The 20997-nt window shown below is 34.8% G+C and overlaps 1 protein-coding gene across 1 annotated transcript; it reads right to left on the reverse strand.

Moving 5' to 3' along the window:
* Positions 1-6578: 6578 nt before the first annotated feature.
* On the reverse strand, positions 6579-12955 carry LOC136200648 (uncharacterized). Its single transcript, XM_065991070.1, has 13 exons — positions 12782-12955; positions 11468-11558; positions 11182-11371; positions 11007-11097; positions 9574-9609; positions 9336-9434; positions 9037-9167; positions 8872-8920; positions 8696-8785; positions 8561-8614; positions 7655-7720; positions 6965-7059; positions 6579-6858 (listed from the first exon to the last, which is right to left on the reverse strand). The coding sequence occupies exons 1-13, from the start codon at positions 12857-12859 to the stop codon at positions 6777-6779; spliced, it is 1152 nt and encodes a 383-aa protein (XP_065847142.1). The 5' UTR covers positions 12860-12955; the 3' UTR covers positions 6579-6776.
* Between the last annotated feature and the right edge of the window lie 8042 nt (positions 12956-20997).

Raw genomic sequence — 20997 nt, forward strand, 5'->3', positions numbered from 1 at the left:
TTTTGGTTTGTTATTTTTTGTTAATTTGAGTCTTAAATATATAACGAATAAATTAAATTCAGACTAAATTGAAATATATCAACGTATTCTATGCCATAAGATCTTTTTGAAAATATATTATAAACTCAAAACAGACAAATTATGAATGAGAAATTGATGCTCAAAATGAACTACTTGAAATGGTTTGGAAGAAGATAAAATGAAAATAAACACTTACATCCCACATAGGAAAGAAATGAGAAACTTAACTAGTTTATAAGTAAATAGGCTTTACAAGACTTTAACCAATTACTAGGAAAAATGCTCTCTCACGCGCAGGGGGGGTGCGATCGACTAACCATTGGGTTAGGGGCGCACCCGCACGACGTGGGCGACGCGAATGCCGCTCCAAAATATGGTTCCATAACTTGACCCCGCCCAAAATATTTTCAGCTCAATTTCTGTTTAATTTCACACAGCCCACCCCTTCAAATTCAACCCGCCCTTTTTTAGGCCTTTTTTTAAGTACAAAATTAACTTTTTTTTCTCTTCTAATTTTACCTTTTTTTTCGTTTTGTTTGTAAGTGTATCCACCGCCGTCTAATTTTACCTTTTTATTCATTTGCTCAAATATAAAAACATATCTTAGTATTTAGAAAATCTATTTAAAATCTATTTAAGTTTCCCATTTGGTAATAATAAACTCTATTAGTATCCAACTAAAATGTAAGGTTATAAAAATGTTAGGTGTTAGTCCGTCGAATAAACATTCCAAAAATTAATTGGAAATTGATCAAATTTATATTTTTACATTTTTAAGATTTTTAATAAAAAAATTATTATATAAATATAATTAAAACATTGATTACACTATATAAAATTAATAATATAAAAAAATTTAAGATAAAAAATATATTTTTATTTTAATATTTACTAGATTTTTTTAAGATAATATTTATTAGATTAATGTCCTTAAAAAATAAAGCAACAAAATAATACTTCATCTATTTCATATTACATGTCTTTTTAAAGAGTTGCATTGAAATTAAAAATATTAGGAAAAATATTTTGTTGTCCCTTATTTATTTATTTTTTTTAATCAAAAGTTGTCCCTTATTTATTGATTCTACTATTTATTTATTTTATAATAAATCAATTATTTTAATTAATCTCCATAAACTCATATTTTATAGCACACAGAATGTGACTTATTGTGTATTGATCATATAATATGACATGTAATATGAAACATAAAAATCTCTAGAAAGACATGTAATATGAAACGGATAGAGTATTAATATCCTTAAACACAAAATTTGATAATTTTAGATATTTTATTTTAGTTTTGAATATTTTATTTAAAATTTAAAAAAGAAATTACATAAAACTTAAGGGTCAGCATGTTTTAATAACGTTGTCCACAACTATCTAAACATCCAAAAATCCATAAACTGATTTATATTTCCAATTTGAAGAAATCGAAACGGTGTTGTAAAAATCCTCGCTTGAGCCAATTTTTAGAATAGTGTTGATATAAATATATTTTAAATTATTTAACAAATAAATTATAAAAGTAAAAAATATATTACAAAATTAATAAAAAAAATAATCCAAAAAACTAAATAATAATTAAAAATAATAATAATTGTTGAGGGGTTGATCATGTAGCCGGCCGGAAGCTCCACTTGTGCTGGAAATGGTCCCCTAGAAATACTCTGATGCTAAAGTTAGTAAGAATACAGGAGTAGAGAGATAAAGTGATAGTTGAAGAGAGAAAAGGGTACACCTTGTGTGGATTGCTCTGGGGCCATTTATAGGTTTCCTATGTGTAGAAGGAAAATGACCTTAGAACCCCTCAGTGTGGACGTTCTCCTGAAGGGATTCCTCTAGAGGTTCGGGTCTAGCCGGTATATGAAGTCGAGGTGGGAGGTCGGCGTCGCGTCTGTTTGGTCGATCCTTCATCTACTTCATCAGATGCCCCCCCCCCCCCCCCAAACTAGTAGGAGAAGCCACTAATGCGACGTCTACTTTTGGGACTTTCTTAGTTGTACCATCTTTTGGGTACTTAATGCGCCTTTTTAGAGCATGCTTTTTTTTTGCGACTCTATTTATTGTCACTGTCTTTCTTTTAATGGTGCTTTTTTATGTGTATCGATCTTCAATCATTGCATGTCAGGTGTCATTAATGGTGTTTTTACATTTTTCATGTGGGACTCTTCGTATGCTCGATCCAACCTATAAAAAGGAAATGATCCTTTCTTCTTTGCGCCTGAATCATCTTCTACTTTCTTCTTCCTTTCTTTTCTGCCGTATTTGTACTTCAATATTCTTCTCCGGTGAGTTGAGCTTTTTCCGACGAGTGTTGCTTACCTTCGGTGGCCTATTATTTTCCCTGATGGTGCATTGCCAAGGTCAGTGCCTTATCCTTTTGCTTTCTTTATTTGCATCCCTCTCCTCCGTTGGTCCCTTGTGATATAAGGATTAGTTCCTAAAGGGGGGATAAGGAACTATTTAAAAAAAGTATCCTTTAAAGACTGACTTAGTTTTTATATCACTTAAGATTTTCCTTTTAATACTTAGCACTTGATATTGAGTGAGGTCAGAGGCAGCTTTAGTTAATCAAAGACTAAGGCTGCTTCTACCGTTGAGTCAGGAGATAGCACTAAGGAGTCTATTCCTGAGCTCAGCACCAATAAGCACAACTCAATATTAATTTAGTTAAGCGTTTTACTAGGCACAATGTAAAGCAAACATATAAGGAGTTGAGGGTTAGAGAATGTTACTCAGCAGATTTATCCTGGTTCGGCCTCCTGCCTACATCTAGTCCCCGGAAATCCTTCCGAGCTTTAATCCACTAGTGAGCTCTTTTAGGTAGAGCACAAACCTCTTACAATATAATTACAGAGTACCTTCCTCTATAAACTTATACTCAGTACCAAGAGTAGTTACAGAGTACCTTCCTCTATATCTAACTACACTCAGCACTAGCTACCTCTGAATGCTAACTACTCAGCAACTCAGAGTCTCCTCACAATTTAAGAATTGATAATTTTGTTCTATTAACAAAGAACACTCGTAAGATCTAGTTTAAACGTTTATACAAAGATTGGAATTGATTTAAGATTTGCTTTGCTTTTTGCACAAAAACTTCAAGTGAGAATTTGCTCAGCGGTTCGACTTGGTGAAGATCTGCATCGAATGAAGTAAATGAAGGGCCTATTTATAGTGACACCTGAGCCTTCAGTGATTTCGAATTTCGAAATAATCGTTGGAGGGAAACGACTCTGCTGTCCATTTCACTCCTCAGTGCTCAGAGTCTTCGGCCAATAAGAACGTTGCCTTTTCTGCGTTGATCATTGCTCAGATGCTTTTGGTCAATAACTGTCAGGTTGTCTCTCTATTTATGGCAAAGTCTCCTCGACAGCTTTCTGTTTCGTCTGAACTTTTCCTTAATTGGATTAGCTTTGTCTACAAGTTGGTTGAGTCAACTTCTCTTTGTCTTTTGTCCGTTCAACTCAGCAACTTCATTGTGAAGCAGTTAGCAAGCCTTCTGGATCCTTCTTCTTGCTGGGCTGAGTTGATCCATAAGCTTGGATTTGTTGCTTGGGCTTTGACTTGTCTTCATGGGTTTTGGGCATTTATCTTAATGTCTTTCAATACTTGTGAATTTAAATACTCAACACTTGAACAAACACATTAGTAACAAATAAATCAAAGCATTTAAATTTAATGTGTTGGAATATTTTATCAATGGGATTTAATAATTTTATCAAATCAAAATCATTGTGGAAATGTGTTTCAACATCCTTCTCCATTTTTAAACAAATCGTTGTAATGTACAGTAGTGTTGAGAGTGGTGCGCAATCGAAGGTAGGACCATCTGGGTCGGGGAGTCGTCTTGAGGAAGTGGTGGGAGTGAGAAAGAGAACTGCTTTAAAGAAAGAATCGGTTCTACCGCATCCGGGCGGTGGAGTGATTTGTGAGAATCGGGTGGTGGTGTCGATCGAAATTCTGCAAAATTTTGTGGCCACAAATTTGACGGTGGCCGATATCTATGATGATATGTCAGGACGATTGTGGCCTCGGAGGCCCAGAAAGAACAGCTCGTCGGTGGGTCTGCGCTTCAGTGTTGAGAAGCAATCGCATGCGCCGAAGGTGAAGACCTTGGCGGAGGCCCACACTATTATCATTTCGAAGGATCTAGGGGCGATGTCTTTAATGTATCATTTGGGGAGGCCTCTGATTTCGCCAGTGATGTTTGTTTAGGAGAGGGTTAATGACCACTGTGCTCCAAACGAGATGTTCGTTTATGAGGATCAGCTGGACGCTGGGATGAGACTGCCCCTTTTACCCTACTTTGTTGAAGTTCTCTTCGAGTTCAACCTGGCTTCTGCCCAAATTACAAGGAATGGGTGGCGAATGATGGAGTCGATGTATTATGCCGTGAGGCTGGACATCGACTAGGATGACGTTGTATGCCAAGGGGATGTCGATGATGACCCAAATGATCTGAACTTCTATCATGTGGTTTGGTTTCTCAAATACCACATTGAGGGAGATCATCCCCAGCACTAGTAGCTCGATGTCGGAAAGTCTGACCAGGGGGGAAGGTCCCTTCCCTGAGCCTTTTTCTTGTGCAACCCCATTGCCTTAGGAGTTTGCCAGGCCAATAAGTTGACTGAGCTTCCGGTGTCAACGAGAATGTGGTGGACCATGAAGTTGTTGATGGGGAGGGAAATGACGAGGTCTTCACTATGGGAGGTCCGTAGGAGGGGGGAAATGGCTAGGGATTCCCATGCCGACCCCTTGAGCTTTTTTGAGCTTATGTAGGGGATGGATGGTGTACCCTCACGGATGACATTGATTTTGCCATGATATCATGAGCGTTTACATTATGGGTCATCTCGTCGTTGAGGTGTGTCGTGTGTCGTGTGTCGCGCCCTCATCTCGTGGTTGGATGATACGCGTAGGGCCTTGGAGGAAGAGATTTTTACATTCGCGAAAATAGTGTTTGCGTTCTTCGGTGGTATGGCTGCTGCGTTTGTGGTATTCGCAAAATTTGTCACATCCCTGCGAGGTTTTAGGTGGAAGCTTTAGGGGTGAGGGGGTGGACTTCATGGATTGGTTCATGCTTCTTTGTGTTCGAATGTCCTCTAAATAGTGGACCTCTCGTCCCCCTATGTGTGTCGTTCCTCCCATGTGTCGCGGGAGCTGTCGTTGCAAGGATGGTAAGGGACGGGACTGTCGTCCCTCGTGCGGCAGGGATCCTACCTGTGTGCTGCAGACTTGACTTTGCCTTCCTTTTTCAGCTTTTTATCTTCGTCGCGCTTTTTATAGTCTGTCGGTCGGAGGCTATCATTATATCGGACGAAGCTTTGCCCTACTGCAATGAGCTCTTGGAAAGTGAAGGGCGGGTTGGTGTAACACTTCGACTACGTAGCCAGCATCTAGTGGTGTGCCTCGGCTTGACCGCTTAGAACTGGTGTAAAGTCTCTAGGAGTTGAGCAGTAGGCTCCTGATGGCTTTTCAAGTCAAAGCTAGTTATTGCGCCATCCGTGAAGGTAAGGTGAGTGATCGTCGCCTCAAGCTCCTGTTGTCGGGTAGGTTGGCTCGTACCCACCATCTCCTTAATAGGTGTAGGTTCCACGGGTTGGAGTGTTTCAGTCATGGTGAAAAAAGTTGAAGGATTTTAATATGTTCGATCCACGCTCACTACACCAAATGGTGAGGGATGGATCCTGTAGCTGACCGGAAGCTCCTCCTGTGCCGAGAATGGTCCCCTGAAGACACTTTGATGCTAAAGTCAGTAGAAATACAAGAGTATAGAGATAAAGTGCAATAGTTAGAGAGAGAAAATAATACCCCTTGTATGGACTGTTATGGGGTATTGTAGATTTCCTATGTGTAGGAGACAAATGACTCTGGTACGTGGGCGTTCTCCTGAAGAGTTTTCTCTAGAGATCCGAGTCCAACCAATATACGGAGTCAAGGTGGGAGGTCGGCACTGCGTCCGTTTGGTCGATCCCTCATCTACTTCATCAATAACTCATTAAGCTACACAAAACTTGTATTCTTCTTAAAAAAACAAAACTTGCATCATAGAGTTCGAAATAATCATGTTAAAGAATAAATATGTTATGTAGAATTAGATAATTAATTTTATGAGATCAATCAAATAAATACTAATAAAATTTTGTAAAAGGCTGTAAAAAGGACCTTTTTCCTAAAATCTCCAAAACATTTTTTTTTTGGTATTTGAGTAAAAAGCTAGAACTTAGTCTGAAAATAAACACCCTCCTAATCAATTGTTTTAAATCAATTAAATTTGTAGAAAAAACAATTTGGATTCTTTTTAAAACGGAATTAATTTAGCTTTAACCATTCAATTTTATCCTAAATTTAAGTTTACCTCTAAAAGCCATCCTAAATTTAAGTTTACCTCTTGTCAGAGGAAATGCCATCGCCCAGGGGCAGAGGAATAGAGGTCATCACTTCACACCCATCGGCCAACCTAAGCAGCAGTTTAAAGATGGACTACTTCAGCACCTCTAGCCGTATGTTTTTCATTATTACCATTTTGACAAGTTTCAGTTATATGCTTGCTTTAATGGCTTTGTAGTGATTGAACATTAAAACGCAGATTGACTTAGTAATAATACATGCTTTTTGAGTGAATACTACATAGAGGTATCAGGCGCTACGCTGACATTGAAAAGTAGCAAACATATGTCTCAAAGACGCAGGACTACATGGCTTCAACGCTGCGTTTTACTACAACATATCATCAGAAGACTAGCTTAGTGCTGTTGCTGTTGCTGTTGCAGTTGAGTTTCATTACATTGCCTTTTGAAGTTCAGGGACTCATCCAACAAAAAGTCACTAACAAAAAAATGCATAAAAAATGTTAGAACGAGTGAAATAGAAGCAATGGAATTTCGTTTCAATATATATAATAATATATGCACTAAGAATAAAATGAACTCACTAGACACGCTCTGCCATTAGTGATGCTTCCCATCTTGGACTCCATGGATATTCAGACAGGGATGTCTTGGCTGGTGAGCCATGACTATTAAAATGCTACAAACAAATAAATAGAAACTGTTAGAGGATTTGTAAGCAAAACTTGTTTATGATCCACTTGATGCAAGTGGATAATACACCAGATTGTATCAGACAATAAATCCAGAGCACTATCCATATAGAATTTAACTGAGAAGACCAACATGAAGATTTCCCTAACACCACAGTGAATTTTTCGAGCACAACATAAGGATCAAAAAAATGCAGAATGAATTTGGACGAAACCATGCACTTGGAATGCAATGAGACCCAATTGTCAAGCACAGAAACTTAGAGATCTCTTGATTCCATCTCATGAGATATTGAGTAGAAAAGTTACAGAAAAATTATGATAAATAAGTGATGCATCGACATTGAACGGATTACAAAGAACATAATTTGTCCAATATATTATAAAACAGTTTCACAATGCATATGTGCAGGCAGACATCAATAATCTGGAGCAATTTGAACATTCAATTTTCAACAAAAAATTATCAACAAAGACTGATGTTGATAACAATAGTCAGCAGCAGCATGCATAATGAACAAACATACAACAAATTTTTATGTCGGAAGTAAAAAGAAAACCACAAAGAAGAAAGCTTGGCACCTGAATACTTTGAAGCATCAGAGATGGCTGTTGTTTTGGAAACTGAGTTGAAAGGTGAAAATGCACCTGCAGTTGTAGGAATTCAAAGTTTATAGCTACAAAGGAAAAATTAAGCAGGCTCTTGCATAAAATCAAAATTCTAATAAAATGCAGGGCGAGAGACAGACTAGATAATTTCATCAACCCTTCGCTAACAATAACAAGGACCACAAATCTATAGCATGCATTACAAACCCATCCAGCATCATCTCAGACTCACATTTTGTATGGAACAAGGCAACATGCGCAAAAAGAAAATTGAGTAAAACTGTTTACAAATAAGGTAACGAGTTGACGTTAAATATATGGCAGTGAAACCAGGATAGATCCCGGAGGACACAGCATTGTCAGAAGATGAAAATGACAGTTCAAATAAATAAATCATTTTACTCGCAGTCTTTATCTACATTAAACACAAGATGTCCTCCACATTAATTCCCAAAGCCTTCTTATCAAAATCACAAATTCATACAAAACACCAGCTTGAAAGCCAAGGAACAAATAAACTAAATTTTCTTCTCGGGTGTTTAGTTTGGACATAATTGGTAGAAAGCCTATTTTCTTGGGAGAGGTAAGCTTATGCGAACATAAAAGTTAATGACTTACGTATTTCTTCAATCAGCCTCCACGTTAACTGCCAAAACCATTTTCAAGGATACCTTTCAAGCAACTAGTTATGTTCTTGGTGAAAGGGAGAGGTGAAAACTTTTCTAATCTAGATAAATTCCTTAGAATAAATCTTAACGTTACAAAGTTGAACACACATCCAGCACATACCATAAATGAAACCATATCCATAATTTATAATGATACAATGAAAGGGAAAACTTCTGATATTTCATTGACTTCCTTTGGGATAATCATTACCAGGAATGTAAATGGTCCAGAGCAAGCAAGGAATGTAGCTTTTCTACAAAAGACCTGACAGCAAAAAACAATGATGAATTAACAGCACTGTTAACAGCTTAAATAAGTGATTATGAAAAGGTCACAAAGGCATACTGGATCAGCTTCTATTGGCCTTCCAAACAGTGGGACTGATGCCTCAATAAAGCGCCTTCTTACATCAATTAATGAAACTGCTTCTAAGACCTTTTGTTATGAACAGAAAATTCAAGTTGCTTTAACATTTAATTTAACATATGATATTGCAACATATAAAAGAGAAGGAGTAAAACCTGTCGCTGAAGGAGTTCTTCTAAATGGGGAAGATATTCAGCCATGCACCTTTTTATAATAAAAATATAAAAATTAGATTTGGTTACCAGTACAAATCATACAAAACTTCACAGAAAGAAATTCATGTTAGGGTGCAGCATAAAGGTAAAACAATGTATACTGACATTCCATCCACCCAAGAAGGAAGTTTAACATCATCAACAGAAAATAGAGCTTTCAACTCAGGAGTGGATATTAATTTTAGACGAGGTGCTGATGGGACAGACATATACTTTTTAGCAACAGGGTATGCAACCTGCAACAACAAAAAAAAAAAAAAAAAAAAAAAAAAAAAAAAAAAAATCACATTAAACAGTAAGATATGGCCAAAAAAAAAAGTATAATAAACGAGGAAAGGAGGGACAGGTGAAAAATAACTAGGAATTATGACTCTAAAATAAAGGGTAGAAAAGGGACATGCAACCTGCAAGTATATCTTTTGAGGATATCTCCAGGGACATGCGAGTACCATTTTGTTTAGATTCATGTCCATAAGAGGCACTGAAAACCTGACCTCCTCGGGCTATGCTAAAATGCAAAGGCATAAAAACCAAACACATGATTAAGATAAATTTAAACAGCCACATTCCAGAACAACAGCCACTACATGACTGGTCAAAACATGTTGAAGAAACCCAAACATGTACATTTCAAAAGAATACCTTGTCAACAACTGAACTTGTGCGCATTTCAATTCCCTGCAGCAGAAAATCAGCTTTAGGAGTTCCTATGAGACATAGGATATTAAAGCAATAATGGTTTCAGTTCATATACAATATTTAATTCCATGCTATTTTTTTATTCTTTATTTACTTTAAAAAAAAAAAATCAGTTCAATCACAGAAATTTGGTCACCTTCAGATAATGATTAGAACTTAATCCAAAACCTTACCTTGTTCATGTCATGCCATGTCATTGCCAACAGCACCATCGAAACAAACATGTGAGCTTACATTTTAACACAATTAAGCCTGGTCACCCAATGATGTTGCCAGCTATATTCCCTTTTCCAAATTGTTTGCTAAATTAGAGCAGATGAGACCAAGATAACATGATAAGGACTACGGAGCCAATACACAAACAGAAATTTTAGTGGAAAATAGGAATAATGGTGGTACACACACTATCACATTCCCCACTCCACCACATTGGACACAGAAATAAGCATATTAACATGGTCAAATAATATATCAATGTTACGGTTGTCTTATTTTAGGTTATATTATTTAGAGTTTTTTATTATTTAGGAGTCTTCTATTAATTAGGCAGATTTACTTGTTTTTATTATTATTTAAAAGTCCTTTATTATTTAGGAGTTTTATTATTTAGGAATGTCTTTAGTAGTTATCAGTTAGAATCCTATTTGGGAAAGGATACCTTATGTGATCAGGAATCATTGTACCTCTATAAAAGGGGATTTTTCATTGAATAAACTTATGCAGAATTTTAAATCAAAAATATCAGGAAGAGCTGGTGATCTCTTAAATAAAAAAATCCACCATCAATCTTAAGAAAATAGGTCCTTCAAAGAAGGGCAGAAATGCCAACAAAGGAATCTCATCTGATTTCATTGTGGGAAGACCCGTGACGAGATCCTATTTGCGGACCCATAACAAATTGGTATAAGAGCCTATCGTCATGGGTGATTTTGAACAATGGACAGCCAAGGTTCAGGAACTGGATCGCAGGGTAGCAGAATCTAATAAGAAATTTAGCCAAGAGCTGCGAGAGTTAAGAGAAGGCATGAAAGGAATCCAACGTATGTTGGAGTTACACGTTTTGGGAAAAAGGAAAGGAACGTGAAGGTGGAGCTGCAACTGGAAGCAGTGAATCAGAGACAACAGGTCATTACGGTGGCCAACACCGAAATTCAAACACCGTTCCAAAATATACCCGACTTCAATAAGAAGGGCAGAAATACCAACAAAGGAATCTCATCTGTGTGGAAAGACCCGTGACGAGATCCTATTTGCGGACCCATAACAATCAACCTCAGTAATGTTGGAGGTAATGACATTAGCAACTAAGAGCTACAATTATAAAAGATGAAAATCACCTACTTGTAAAACATATTAACATGGAATCAAAAGATTACCTCTCTAGATAACATGGTGCAAATTTCAAACTTCAACCGATCATCATCAACTTCTTCAACACGCTTATTTTGATAGACCATGTATTTCTCTCTAGAAAAATAAAAATAAGATCTCAATCATAAGCCATGACTACTTATTTGAACCAGGCAACTCCATGAAACTCAAATCCCATACCTCAACTCCTGAATGAGAGCCAACAGAAGTGTTGGATCTTTGTTATTCCAATCAGTCAAACTGTTCTTGACTAACTTTGAATCTCCTTCCTCACCATCCGTTCCTTGAAATGGATGAAAATCTACATCATCCGCTCCAAATATAACATCTGGAGCGGCTAGTGGAAATTCCACATTGTAGATAATATCCCCTGCAATATATAAACTACAAAAGAAGTTAATGAATTAGAAATAAAAATCATAAATCAACTGAACGCACAAACAGAAGTGAGTGAAATAGTACTGACATTTGAGAAAGTCTAGACAGTATGGGATGAGCAATGTGAATCGGTCGAGACTTGCAGGGAAATACTTGCTACCTGACCACACCTGATCAACCTGCAAAACACATTACACTTAGGGCTGTAATCGAGCCGAGCCGAGCTTTGGCTTGCTCAAGCTCGGCTCAGCTCATTAGAAAATAAACGAGCTCAAGCCGAGCTTCGAGCTTGTTTCGAGCCCAAAATCCTCTTTGAACTTGTTCATTAAGAAAATTATCTAACCATGAATTGTTTGCGAGTAAATTGTTAATTATATTAATGAAGTTTGCTCACAAATAGCTCTCTAAATGTGTATATAAACAAGCTCACAATCAAAGTTTGTGAATAAATACACAAGATGCTTACAAATAGTTCGTCTATTACTCATTTATTATATTTGTGAACGAACTCATCTAATAGCAAATGAAATCATGGTTGTTAGAATCGTAAGAGTCGCGATTTGACTTGTACGATACGATCCGATTCGATTCATGAAGAATTCGAGTCGTATCTATGGTACGACTTGGAAGCTTTATGAATCGGACGAGTCACCACCAATTCGGCCGATTCACCAAGTCACCCGAGTCACCCGATTCGATCGATTTAGGCCACCATTTAGGGGGAAAATCAATTTTTAACAACTCAAAAACATACAACATAAGAAGTTTTGAAGAAGATGACTATTCACTCTACAAAAACAAAAAAACGTACCGAAGTTATGAAATACAATTAGTTTCAATTAGATGACTCTTCAATTTACAAATTCCAAAACCTTCCCTCTTCTTTTCTATTCATTTGTTATTATCTTCTTCTAGTCTCTATTCTCTCTATTTTCTATGTTCGGGTTGTCTCTACTTTCATTTATAACTTGATATAATTTCAATTTAGATATTAAAATTGCACTTCTGGACTAATATTTAAAGTTAAATATGGTTAATATTTTATTTTTTTATAGCATTTTGAATTTGTCTCTCAATTCGCGCTATGAATGAAATATTATTAAGTTTAGATATTTTCTAATCTAGTCTGCTCGCCAGCTTTCGAGCCGAGCTTTGGCCAGCTAGTTTATCGAGCCGTTACAGCCCTAATTACACTCCAGGAATATTTAATCGCAGAACGAAACCCTAATTCAAGCGGCATTCGTAACTAAACAGATTAACTGTATTCATACTTCTAGCCCAACCTATTTGCTTAACTGCGTTAAAATTTCATAGCTACAAAGGATCAGATATTATACCCTATGCTTGTTTTGAACCAAAGTTTGAAAGGAGGGAAGGGAGAGATTGGAATTTGGAGAAGTACCTTGATCGTGTGAGGATAGTTGTGGAGAAGGTACTGGAGCTGAGCGGAGATGAAAGGAGGAAAACCATCAAACGCCATCGTTTCGAAGCTTTTCCTGTTTACCTCGCTGTTGTAGTTTGCCGGTGCTAAATTAAAAACAGAAGAAAGAAACGTCGAATGCTTTTATTTTTTTCGGTGGAACCGTCCAATTCTAAATCTATGTAAATTAAATTAAATTAAATGCATATTAATTTTGAAGTTGTATGAGTCAGACCAATGGTGGAGCCTGAGCTCAAAGTCCGGAGGGGTTTTAGAAGATTTTTTTTTTTTAATTATAACTTAAGGCTTTGATTTATAGTAGTTAAATTAAAATTTTCAAATTTTTAATAATATAAGGGTAAATTTGATCATAATTAGAAAGATTAAGGTACAAAACAAGAGATTCAATATAAAGTAAGGATATGGTGCAAAAATACTCTAATGTTTACACCTAAGAACAATTTTAATTACACTATAACCAACTATGCAAACTTAGCTTTATATCATATAATCACATTCTACATTATAAGTACTAATTTTAATTATTTTGAGGGGGCTGCTCGGGACTGAACCATTGTTCGTCAAGGGTGTTCCGGAGGGTCGGAGGGTCGGGAGACCCTCCCCTACCCCCTAGCTCCACCCCTGAGTCAGACAGTTGCGTTCACATAGATCCTGATGATCATGTAAATTTGGTTATTCACTGTTGGATCTATGGTGAATGATCAAATTTACATGGTCATCAGGATCCATGTGAACGCAACTGATGAGCAAGGAACTTGGTTCGTATCGTGACAGGATCCACCACCATATATCCATAGTCTTGGTGTACTCAAAGTTTCTAATTTATAGGGATAAATTGGAATTGGAATATAGTGACCAATAATACATTTAATCCTGAAAAGAAAAATATGATCTTATGAAAAAAAAAATAGGTAAAAAGAATTACTAATAACAATAATAATGTAATTTGATATTTTGTGGTAAAAAGAGAAACAACCGAGTAACTTACCAAATCGTCAAATTTTCACCAAATCTTATATATTTCGTTGACATGATAAAGAAAATTTTTATCTATGATTTTTAATTGTTTTAATTACGATATCATTCCAAATCATTTTAACCACTCTCGGATTGCTGGTTTTTTTAAAGTCTGGTTTCATAAAAAAAAAAACAAAAATAGTTTGAAGCCTGCTTTTTCTAGATTACCAATTATACTCGATTAGCTTTCTTTTTCGATCGTTTGATCACATGTAATGTCATTATTGCTTAAAAAAAATTAAAGGCACTAAGAGCTTCGACCAGTTCAACCGCGAACCGATCAGATCTCCAGTCCGATTGATGTTGGTTCTTAATATGTTCAACAAACCGGACTAAACCGCTTGAACCGGCCGGGTTGAACGGTTTGGTCCGATTAGCTAGTCACACATGTTTAACTTAAAAAAAATATGTTGTAGGTGGAATTCGAACCTAAGCCTTTAGGGACCATTAAATACATCTTACCACTAAACTAGCTTTCAACTTATGATTAAAAACAACACCATATACTTATATATTATACTAATACTTAAAATTTAAAATTTTATTTAGTATTAATTTTTTATATTTTTTGATAAATGTTATTAAAAACTTAATTAATCTTTGAAATATAAACAAAGTTAATTTAACATTTAAATTCTAAATATACATAAAATAAAATTTCAAACTCTTAATAAATTTTATAATTTAAATGAAATTAAAATATATATATATTATTTATGATGTCATCCGGTTCAACCAATCCGAGTCAACCGGTTGAACCAATTGACCTTTGACCCAGTTGTCAATCCGGTTCGGCATCCGGTCCGGTTTTTAAAACATTGTGGTTATCTGTATCATTTCTTTTCACCTCCTCAGATACGGTTCTCGCACGTCCTCCCTCAATCTCCACGCTTGCACAACTGTACGACATTTCCCTTTCTCTTCACAATAACTTCTTTTCGCCTTTAAGCCACTTTCTAATATGTGGATATGAACATAGTCTTCATGAGGTAAACATTTTCTTCCTCGACTGCTTATCTTTTTTTTATCGCATCTTCTTCTTCCTAGGTTTTCTGTATGTTGGCTGCTATAATTTTGTAGATCCGTAATTGGTCCCTCCATCACCAGAAGGTTCTATTTATGGTATCTACCTTTCTCTTTAATTGCTACTTCACACTTTCCTTTTTAGAATTAACTGTTGTGTTTATGTAGCAACAGACACTTCCTTGGTAGTACTGCTTCCTCTCTTTACTCTATTTCTTTGGAAAATCGATTTCACAAAATCCCTGTGAGTCTCTCCTTATCCATCTATTCTTATTTTTTCCATATGTTTCTCATGAGTTTTAATATTTGCTATGTATTCTTTGGGCGATTCTAAATTCTCTAACTAGATTTGAAGAACTATAAGATATCCTTATCCATTTTTCTTCTCTTCTCAGTATTCAATTTTTGGGGTTTTAATTTCATTGTTATGTACTCGACATGCGATTCCAAATTCTCTTACCAGATATGAAGAACCACGTTGTGAAGTGGTATTTTTCATTTCAAATTTCACATTAGCGTTTTTGCATGTATTTGTCATTTCAAATTCAAATTCTGCTATCTAATTTCGTTATAATCGTTGATAGGATTTGGCAAGTGTTTTTCCTCGTGATTTCTTCATGGTAATTATGTTTTTCTTCATTGAAAATATATTGATTTAGTGCTTTCGAAACTACTCTCAAGACCTGGTATAGAATTTGGCTTTCAATCTCAGTAGTGGTGTTATTTTCAGCGTTCAACGACGAGGAGAAATGATCAAGTTGCTTATGATGACTGTGATGGGCTTTGGTCCTTGCAGGTATCTTAACATCATTTTAATTTTGCTTCAATGTTATTTTCTGATTTTATTTTCAATTTTTTGTATGGATTGATAAAATTTTCAGTAAAGATATTGGTCGTTGATGTGGCTGATGATAATTTTGATGTTAGTGATATTCCAAAAAATTTAGATTGATTTGTCAATATATGTATATAGGGCTGTCAATTGGTTGGGGATTCCCCATCCCCGTTGGAGACCCGACCCGTTGGGGACAGGGAATCCCCGTTTGAGATCCCCATGGGGCGGGGATGGTTTGTATTTCCCGTCCGACAAATGGGGATGGGACGGGTATGGTTATACGTGTTCCATGCCCATCCCCGAATGTCCCCAACAGGGATCCCCGACTAAATACCTAAATCAATAAAAAAAATAAACTAAAAAATATAAAAGTAACCTATTAAACAAAAAAATAAATAAATAAATAACATATAAGTAAGGAATGACCTGGAACATATAACATATCACTGATAAAATCATTTCTTTAAACATATCACTTGTTTTTTTATATATTTTATAATAAACCTAAAACTAAATTAATTAGGTCTTCTCCTTTTCTTCTTACTAAGATCCCTAAATAAATGAGTCTATGTTCTTCTCCTTCCCTATTCAGTCGCTGCTCTCCTCTCTTCTCAATCTCTTTCCCTAAAACCAGTCGTTTGAGTCTCCTCTCCTTCTCTATCCCACCGATCCACCGCCCACTGTTCCGTCATCGCTCAAGGTTGGGAGCGATTGTGGCGAAGTCGCACCTCCAACTGCAACAATCTCAAAGTCGCACTGGTCGGTCTTCATTTTGAAATCATGTTAGTTCTTCAGCAACATGAGTTGCATTAACAATAATAAGTCAAGGCAGTAGCCATTCGTATAATCAGTCAAGGCTCTGTTCAAGTTTATATATTTTAATTTCCCTGGATACTGCAGCATCAAAAATTAATAATATATTGGCAGTATGCATTCGTATAATCAGTTAAGGCTCTCTTCAAGTTTATATATTTTAATTTCTAACTCTCTCATTGATAATAAATTAACATAAAATCTTCAAAACCCAAACATAAGGCATTCATATAATCATATAATAATGTATAAATGTTTGTCTGCTAGTAAATCCATAATGTTGCCCTTGATATTTAGCAATGTCTCAATTCATATATCCACCAGAACTATATTATCATAAAATTAATTATGAATAAAAGATGCTTAATTATTATAATCTCTATTTGTTTGAAATGTTTATAGTCTCTATTTGTTTGTTTGAGTTTTTATAGTCTCTATTTGTCTTCTCTTATAGGTAAAAAATGGAGACAGTAGTTGACCAAGCTAGTCAAAGACTAATAGATGAACTTTCTCATCAAGAAAACATTTAGAAAGGTTGATGCACCAAAATTAGGATCCAAAAGAGCATCAGCATCAGTAGCCAGACCTGATATGGTGGTGGTTGATAGACCAAAATTAGGGTCCAAAAGAGCATCACCAGGAAAAAATGATACGACAGAGGTTGATGGACCAAAGTTGGGGTCCAAAAGAGCTCGTACTTCTGATAAGCCCAAAATATACCTAAAATAGCATGTGTAAATATGTCAATTTCATGTAAAAAATACATTAATTATATTATTTTGGAAAGATTTCACGTTGGTATTTGTTATTTATCTGCAATGTGTTAATTATTTGGAAAAAACCAAATATGAGCAAAAATGGAGTAGAAATGAGTAAGAAATCAAGTTTCCAGTGAAAGCCGCGTACGAGAATCAAAAGTCGCGTCAAAGAATTGAAGCACATAACCAAAAGAGGAAGAAAATAGATTCTGTCACTATAGAAATTCTGACTTTTGTTTATCAACTGTTTACCATCGATATTTGACAGCTGAATTTGTCTTTTGTTTGTTGGTTGTTATGTTTCATATCTTTTTAGCAACCAATTTCGTTCTCATCTTTTGTTTATTCACTTCTATTCAAAAGAAATAAATTCTCAGTTTTGTTTATCAGTTGTTTGTCACCAATAGTTGACAGCTGAATTCGTCTCTTCTTTATTGGTTGTTTTGTTTCACATCTTTTTAACAATCAAGTTTGTTCTAACTTTTGTTCCTTTTTTGTTCTAAAAAACAAAATAAAAAAATCCAAGAAAAAGAAAAAAATGAAAAAAAAAAGAAAAGAAAAAATCGAAGAAAAAAAAAGAAAAAAGAAGTTTGAAAAAAATATTCAGTTTTGGTAAACTTTATTCCTTTCTAGTGCAGATGTTAATAGATTTAGTTTCTTTTGATTTGCTTACTAATTTTTTTTATTGTTAACCTAAAATTTCCCTTTTTCCATACCTTTAACCCTAACCCTGTTATCTGTTACAACCCTTTCAAAGACCTTCGAATTTTTGTTTTGATTATATAACAAAGTGGTGGAGATTAGATTGAAGTGCAAATTCATAGTAGTGCATTCCTTGTATAGAATTGAGAGCTTCAAGTACATTTTTTCATAAACACATATGTGAATTGAGTGATCATATTGTGAGAGTTATCAAGCTTTGTGTATTTGATTTCGATAGCATTGTTGAACTTGGTGTCTTACTTAACTATTGAATACAAAGTAACTGTGAAAACTTCTGATGTTTTGATTATTATTGAGATTTATTTCCATAATGCTTGGTAATTCGAATTTGATAGTTTTGGAGGATATTGATAATTGTTTTTGTGTTTGGTTTTAGTTTTGTTCTTGCTTAGGGACAAACAAAGTTTAGTGTGGGGGAATTTTGATAGGTCCATATTTATACATATTTTTATATCTTAATTCCTTAGGGTTTAGTTTTAGTTTTGTTGTTTAAGTGCAAGTTTACCTTGTTGTCTGTTTTGTAGGTATTTTTAAGACTCAATTTTAAATTGATGGTTAAAATGGTGATATTCTATGGAGTTTAAAGAGAATTTGAAGTCCTCTGCTAAAAAAGAGTTTCAAATGACGATTTTTCCTAACCTATATATGTGGATTAATAAGCATTTAATGGAGAATTGATGACTTATGTTATGACATATATAATATTTATGAGATTTTAACTCTGTTAGGGTTTTCTTAAATAGTAATAATTAGAGTTTAATTCTAAAAGGGAGTTTCTTTTAGAGTTTAATTCTAAAAGGGAGTTTCTTTTAGAGTGTAATTCTAAATGGGAGTTTCTCTTAGTATTTTTATGAGGAATTAATAAAAGTCAGTTTTTCTATCTCCTGGAAGCCAAGAGGCACAATTGTGAAAGCTATAAGAAGAGACAATCAGAACCACATTTGGGGAAGACACACAGAGAGAAAAAGAAAAAATATCAAGGGTTATTCATGCATCATCATTCTTCCATGACTTATTCTTCCTCCAAGATGAACTAATTTCCAATTTCTAGCTAAAGGTGTTTAGGTCTTGAACAATCAATTGGGAGATCATTCTATACTTAATCTTTTTCATTTATTTCAAGTAATCAATTTCTATTTTGTTCTTGTTCGTATTGCATGATTTAATTGAATCCTTGATTTGATTATTTACTTGTAATCTTTTCTCTAATTAGATGTTTAAATACGTAATCATTTAATTCATCTAATGCAAGTAGCAAATAACATAGTTAATTGTGGACAAGCTTTTAACCTATGTTGTGAATGTAATCGATATGCTTTAAATAATCATGCTTTAGTGATTATTGAGTAGAATTGGTATCTTTTTCATACTTTAATGCTTTCAATAAAATTAAATCATGAAGCTTGTTTGGAATTGTTTAATTAATTAGGGAAAATTAGTGAACTTTTCTTAATTGCCCAATCGATAAGAAGAGATAGGTTGTTAATGCTTTTTAATAACCATACCTAATTTATTTGAAGGGTTGAAGTTTACATTTTCTATGATCGATGATCAATTGTTCAATTCAAGACTCAAACATAACCTCTAGCTTGAATCTTTTTCATACATATTTCTCAACTATTTAATTTTCTTCTATTTTATTATTATTTGTTATTTTCTATTTATTTCATTCTACAAACCAAAATTCCCCCTTTTACTTTTAATTGTTAATTTTGAAACCCCCCTTCTACTTTTAATTATTAATTTTGAAAAGTTATAATTCTACCAGTCTCTGTGGATTCGACCCTACTCCATATTTACGACAGTTTTTGGATTCCAAGAGTAGGTATTTTATTTTTGGTGAATTCGACACCCATCAATTACTGATAATATGACAACTGTACGTAAGTAGACTTTCTTGATTTTTGGAGAAACAATATGCTTTTGGTAACACTTCTGCTCAACTGTTTAATATTACCTCAAATATTTTCCACTATTTAATCTTATTTAATGTTTAACCTTCTCCATTATATAAAATTAACACTTTTGGGTAACTGCCTAAGTTTATTTCATATCTTTTCCATTATTTAATTTTATTTAATGTTTAATCTTCTTTTTATATAAGAATAACATTTCTGCTAAACTGCTTAATATTAGCTCAAATCTTTTCCATTATTTAACCTTATTTAATGTTTATTCTTCTCCATTATATAAGATTAACGCTTCTCCTTAACTACTTAAAATTACCTCAAATCGTTTCCATTATTTAATCTTATTTAGTGTTTAATTTTTTCCATTATTTAATCTTACTGCAGTCCCTTCTTCGTAAATTGGGCACATATTTTGTGCCTGAAAGACCATGCCATGACAGTTTATGGTGGGTGAGTTTTCTAAAAAGAAAATACATTATCACTCTTATTGTACTAATTAGGTCTATTTTTTTAGCTGGGTTGCTTTGTTGGCTTTCCACAAAGCGTTATTGGACAAGCCTAGAGAGCCTTTGGTTGTTATGGTGTTTTGTGTTGTTGTCCATAATGGCGGAAATTTTTCGGCCACCTTAGGCTATTGGAGGGAATGGATCAGCAAACTGTTGGTCCCTTATAACGTTGCAAGTATAGTTCCAAGGGGGGATTAGGAACTATTTAAACTTTTTCTTAAGTTTGGGCAAACTTCTTTTCTTAAGAGAAAAGGTTTTAACAGCGGCGCTGAGTGATCAGTAAGATACTGGCTTAGTCAACTGGTGACTAGGTCAGTTTCTTGACTTGAGTCAGGAGATAGCACTTTAAGTCTATTCTTGAGCTCAGATGTTCGATGCGCACAACTCAGCTTGACCTCTTTACTTGGTCAGTTTTTGGTTATTTAAGCAAGCAATATATATAAGGAGTTTAAGGTAAGAAATACGTTACTCAGCAGATTTATCCAGGTTCGGCTTCTTCTAAGCCTACGTCCTGTCCCCAGAACACGTTCCGAGATTTCGAATCCTCTACTGAGCTCTTTAAAGGTAGAGCCTCAAACCTTTTACAATCTTA

The sequence above is a fragment of the Euphorbia lathyris genome, chromosome 7, assembly GCF_963576675.1.
Source record: "Euphorbia lathyris chromosome 7, ddEupLath1.1, whole genome shotgun sequence".
Lineage (NCBI taxonomy): Eukaryota > Viridiplantae > Streptophyta > Magnoliopsida > Malpighiales > Euphorbiaceae > Euphorbia > Euphorbia lathyris.

Coding starts and splice junctions, on each gene's coding strand:
- LOC136200648 (XM_065991070.1), bottom strand. CDS start 12,859: ATGGCGTTTGATGGTTTTCCTCCTTTCATCTCCGCTCAGCTCCAGTAC. Junction 11,372..11,467: donor CTGTCTAGACTTTCTCAAAT/GTCAGTACTATT, acceptor TATATATTGCAG/GGGATATTATCTACAATGTG. Junction 6,859..6,964: donor CTAATGGCAGAGCGTGTCTA/GTGAGTTCATTT, acceptor TTTTTTTGTTAG/TGACTTTTTGTTGGATGAGT.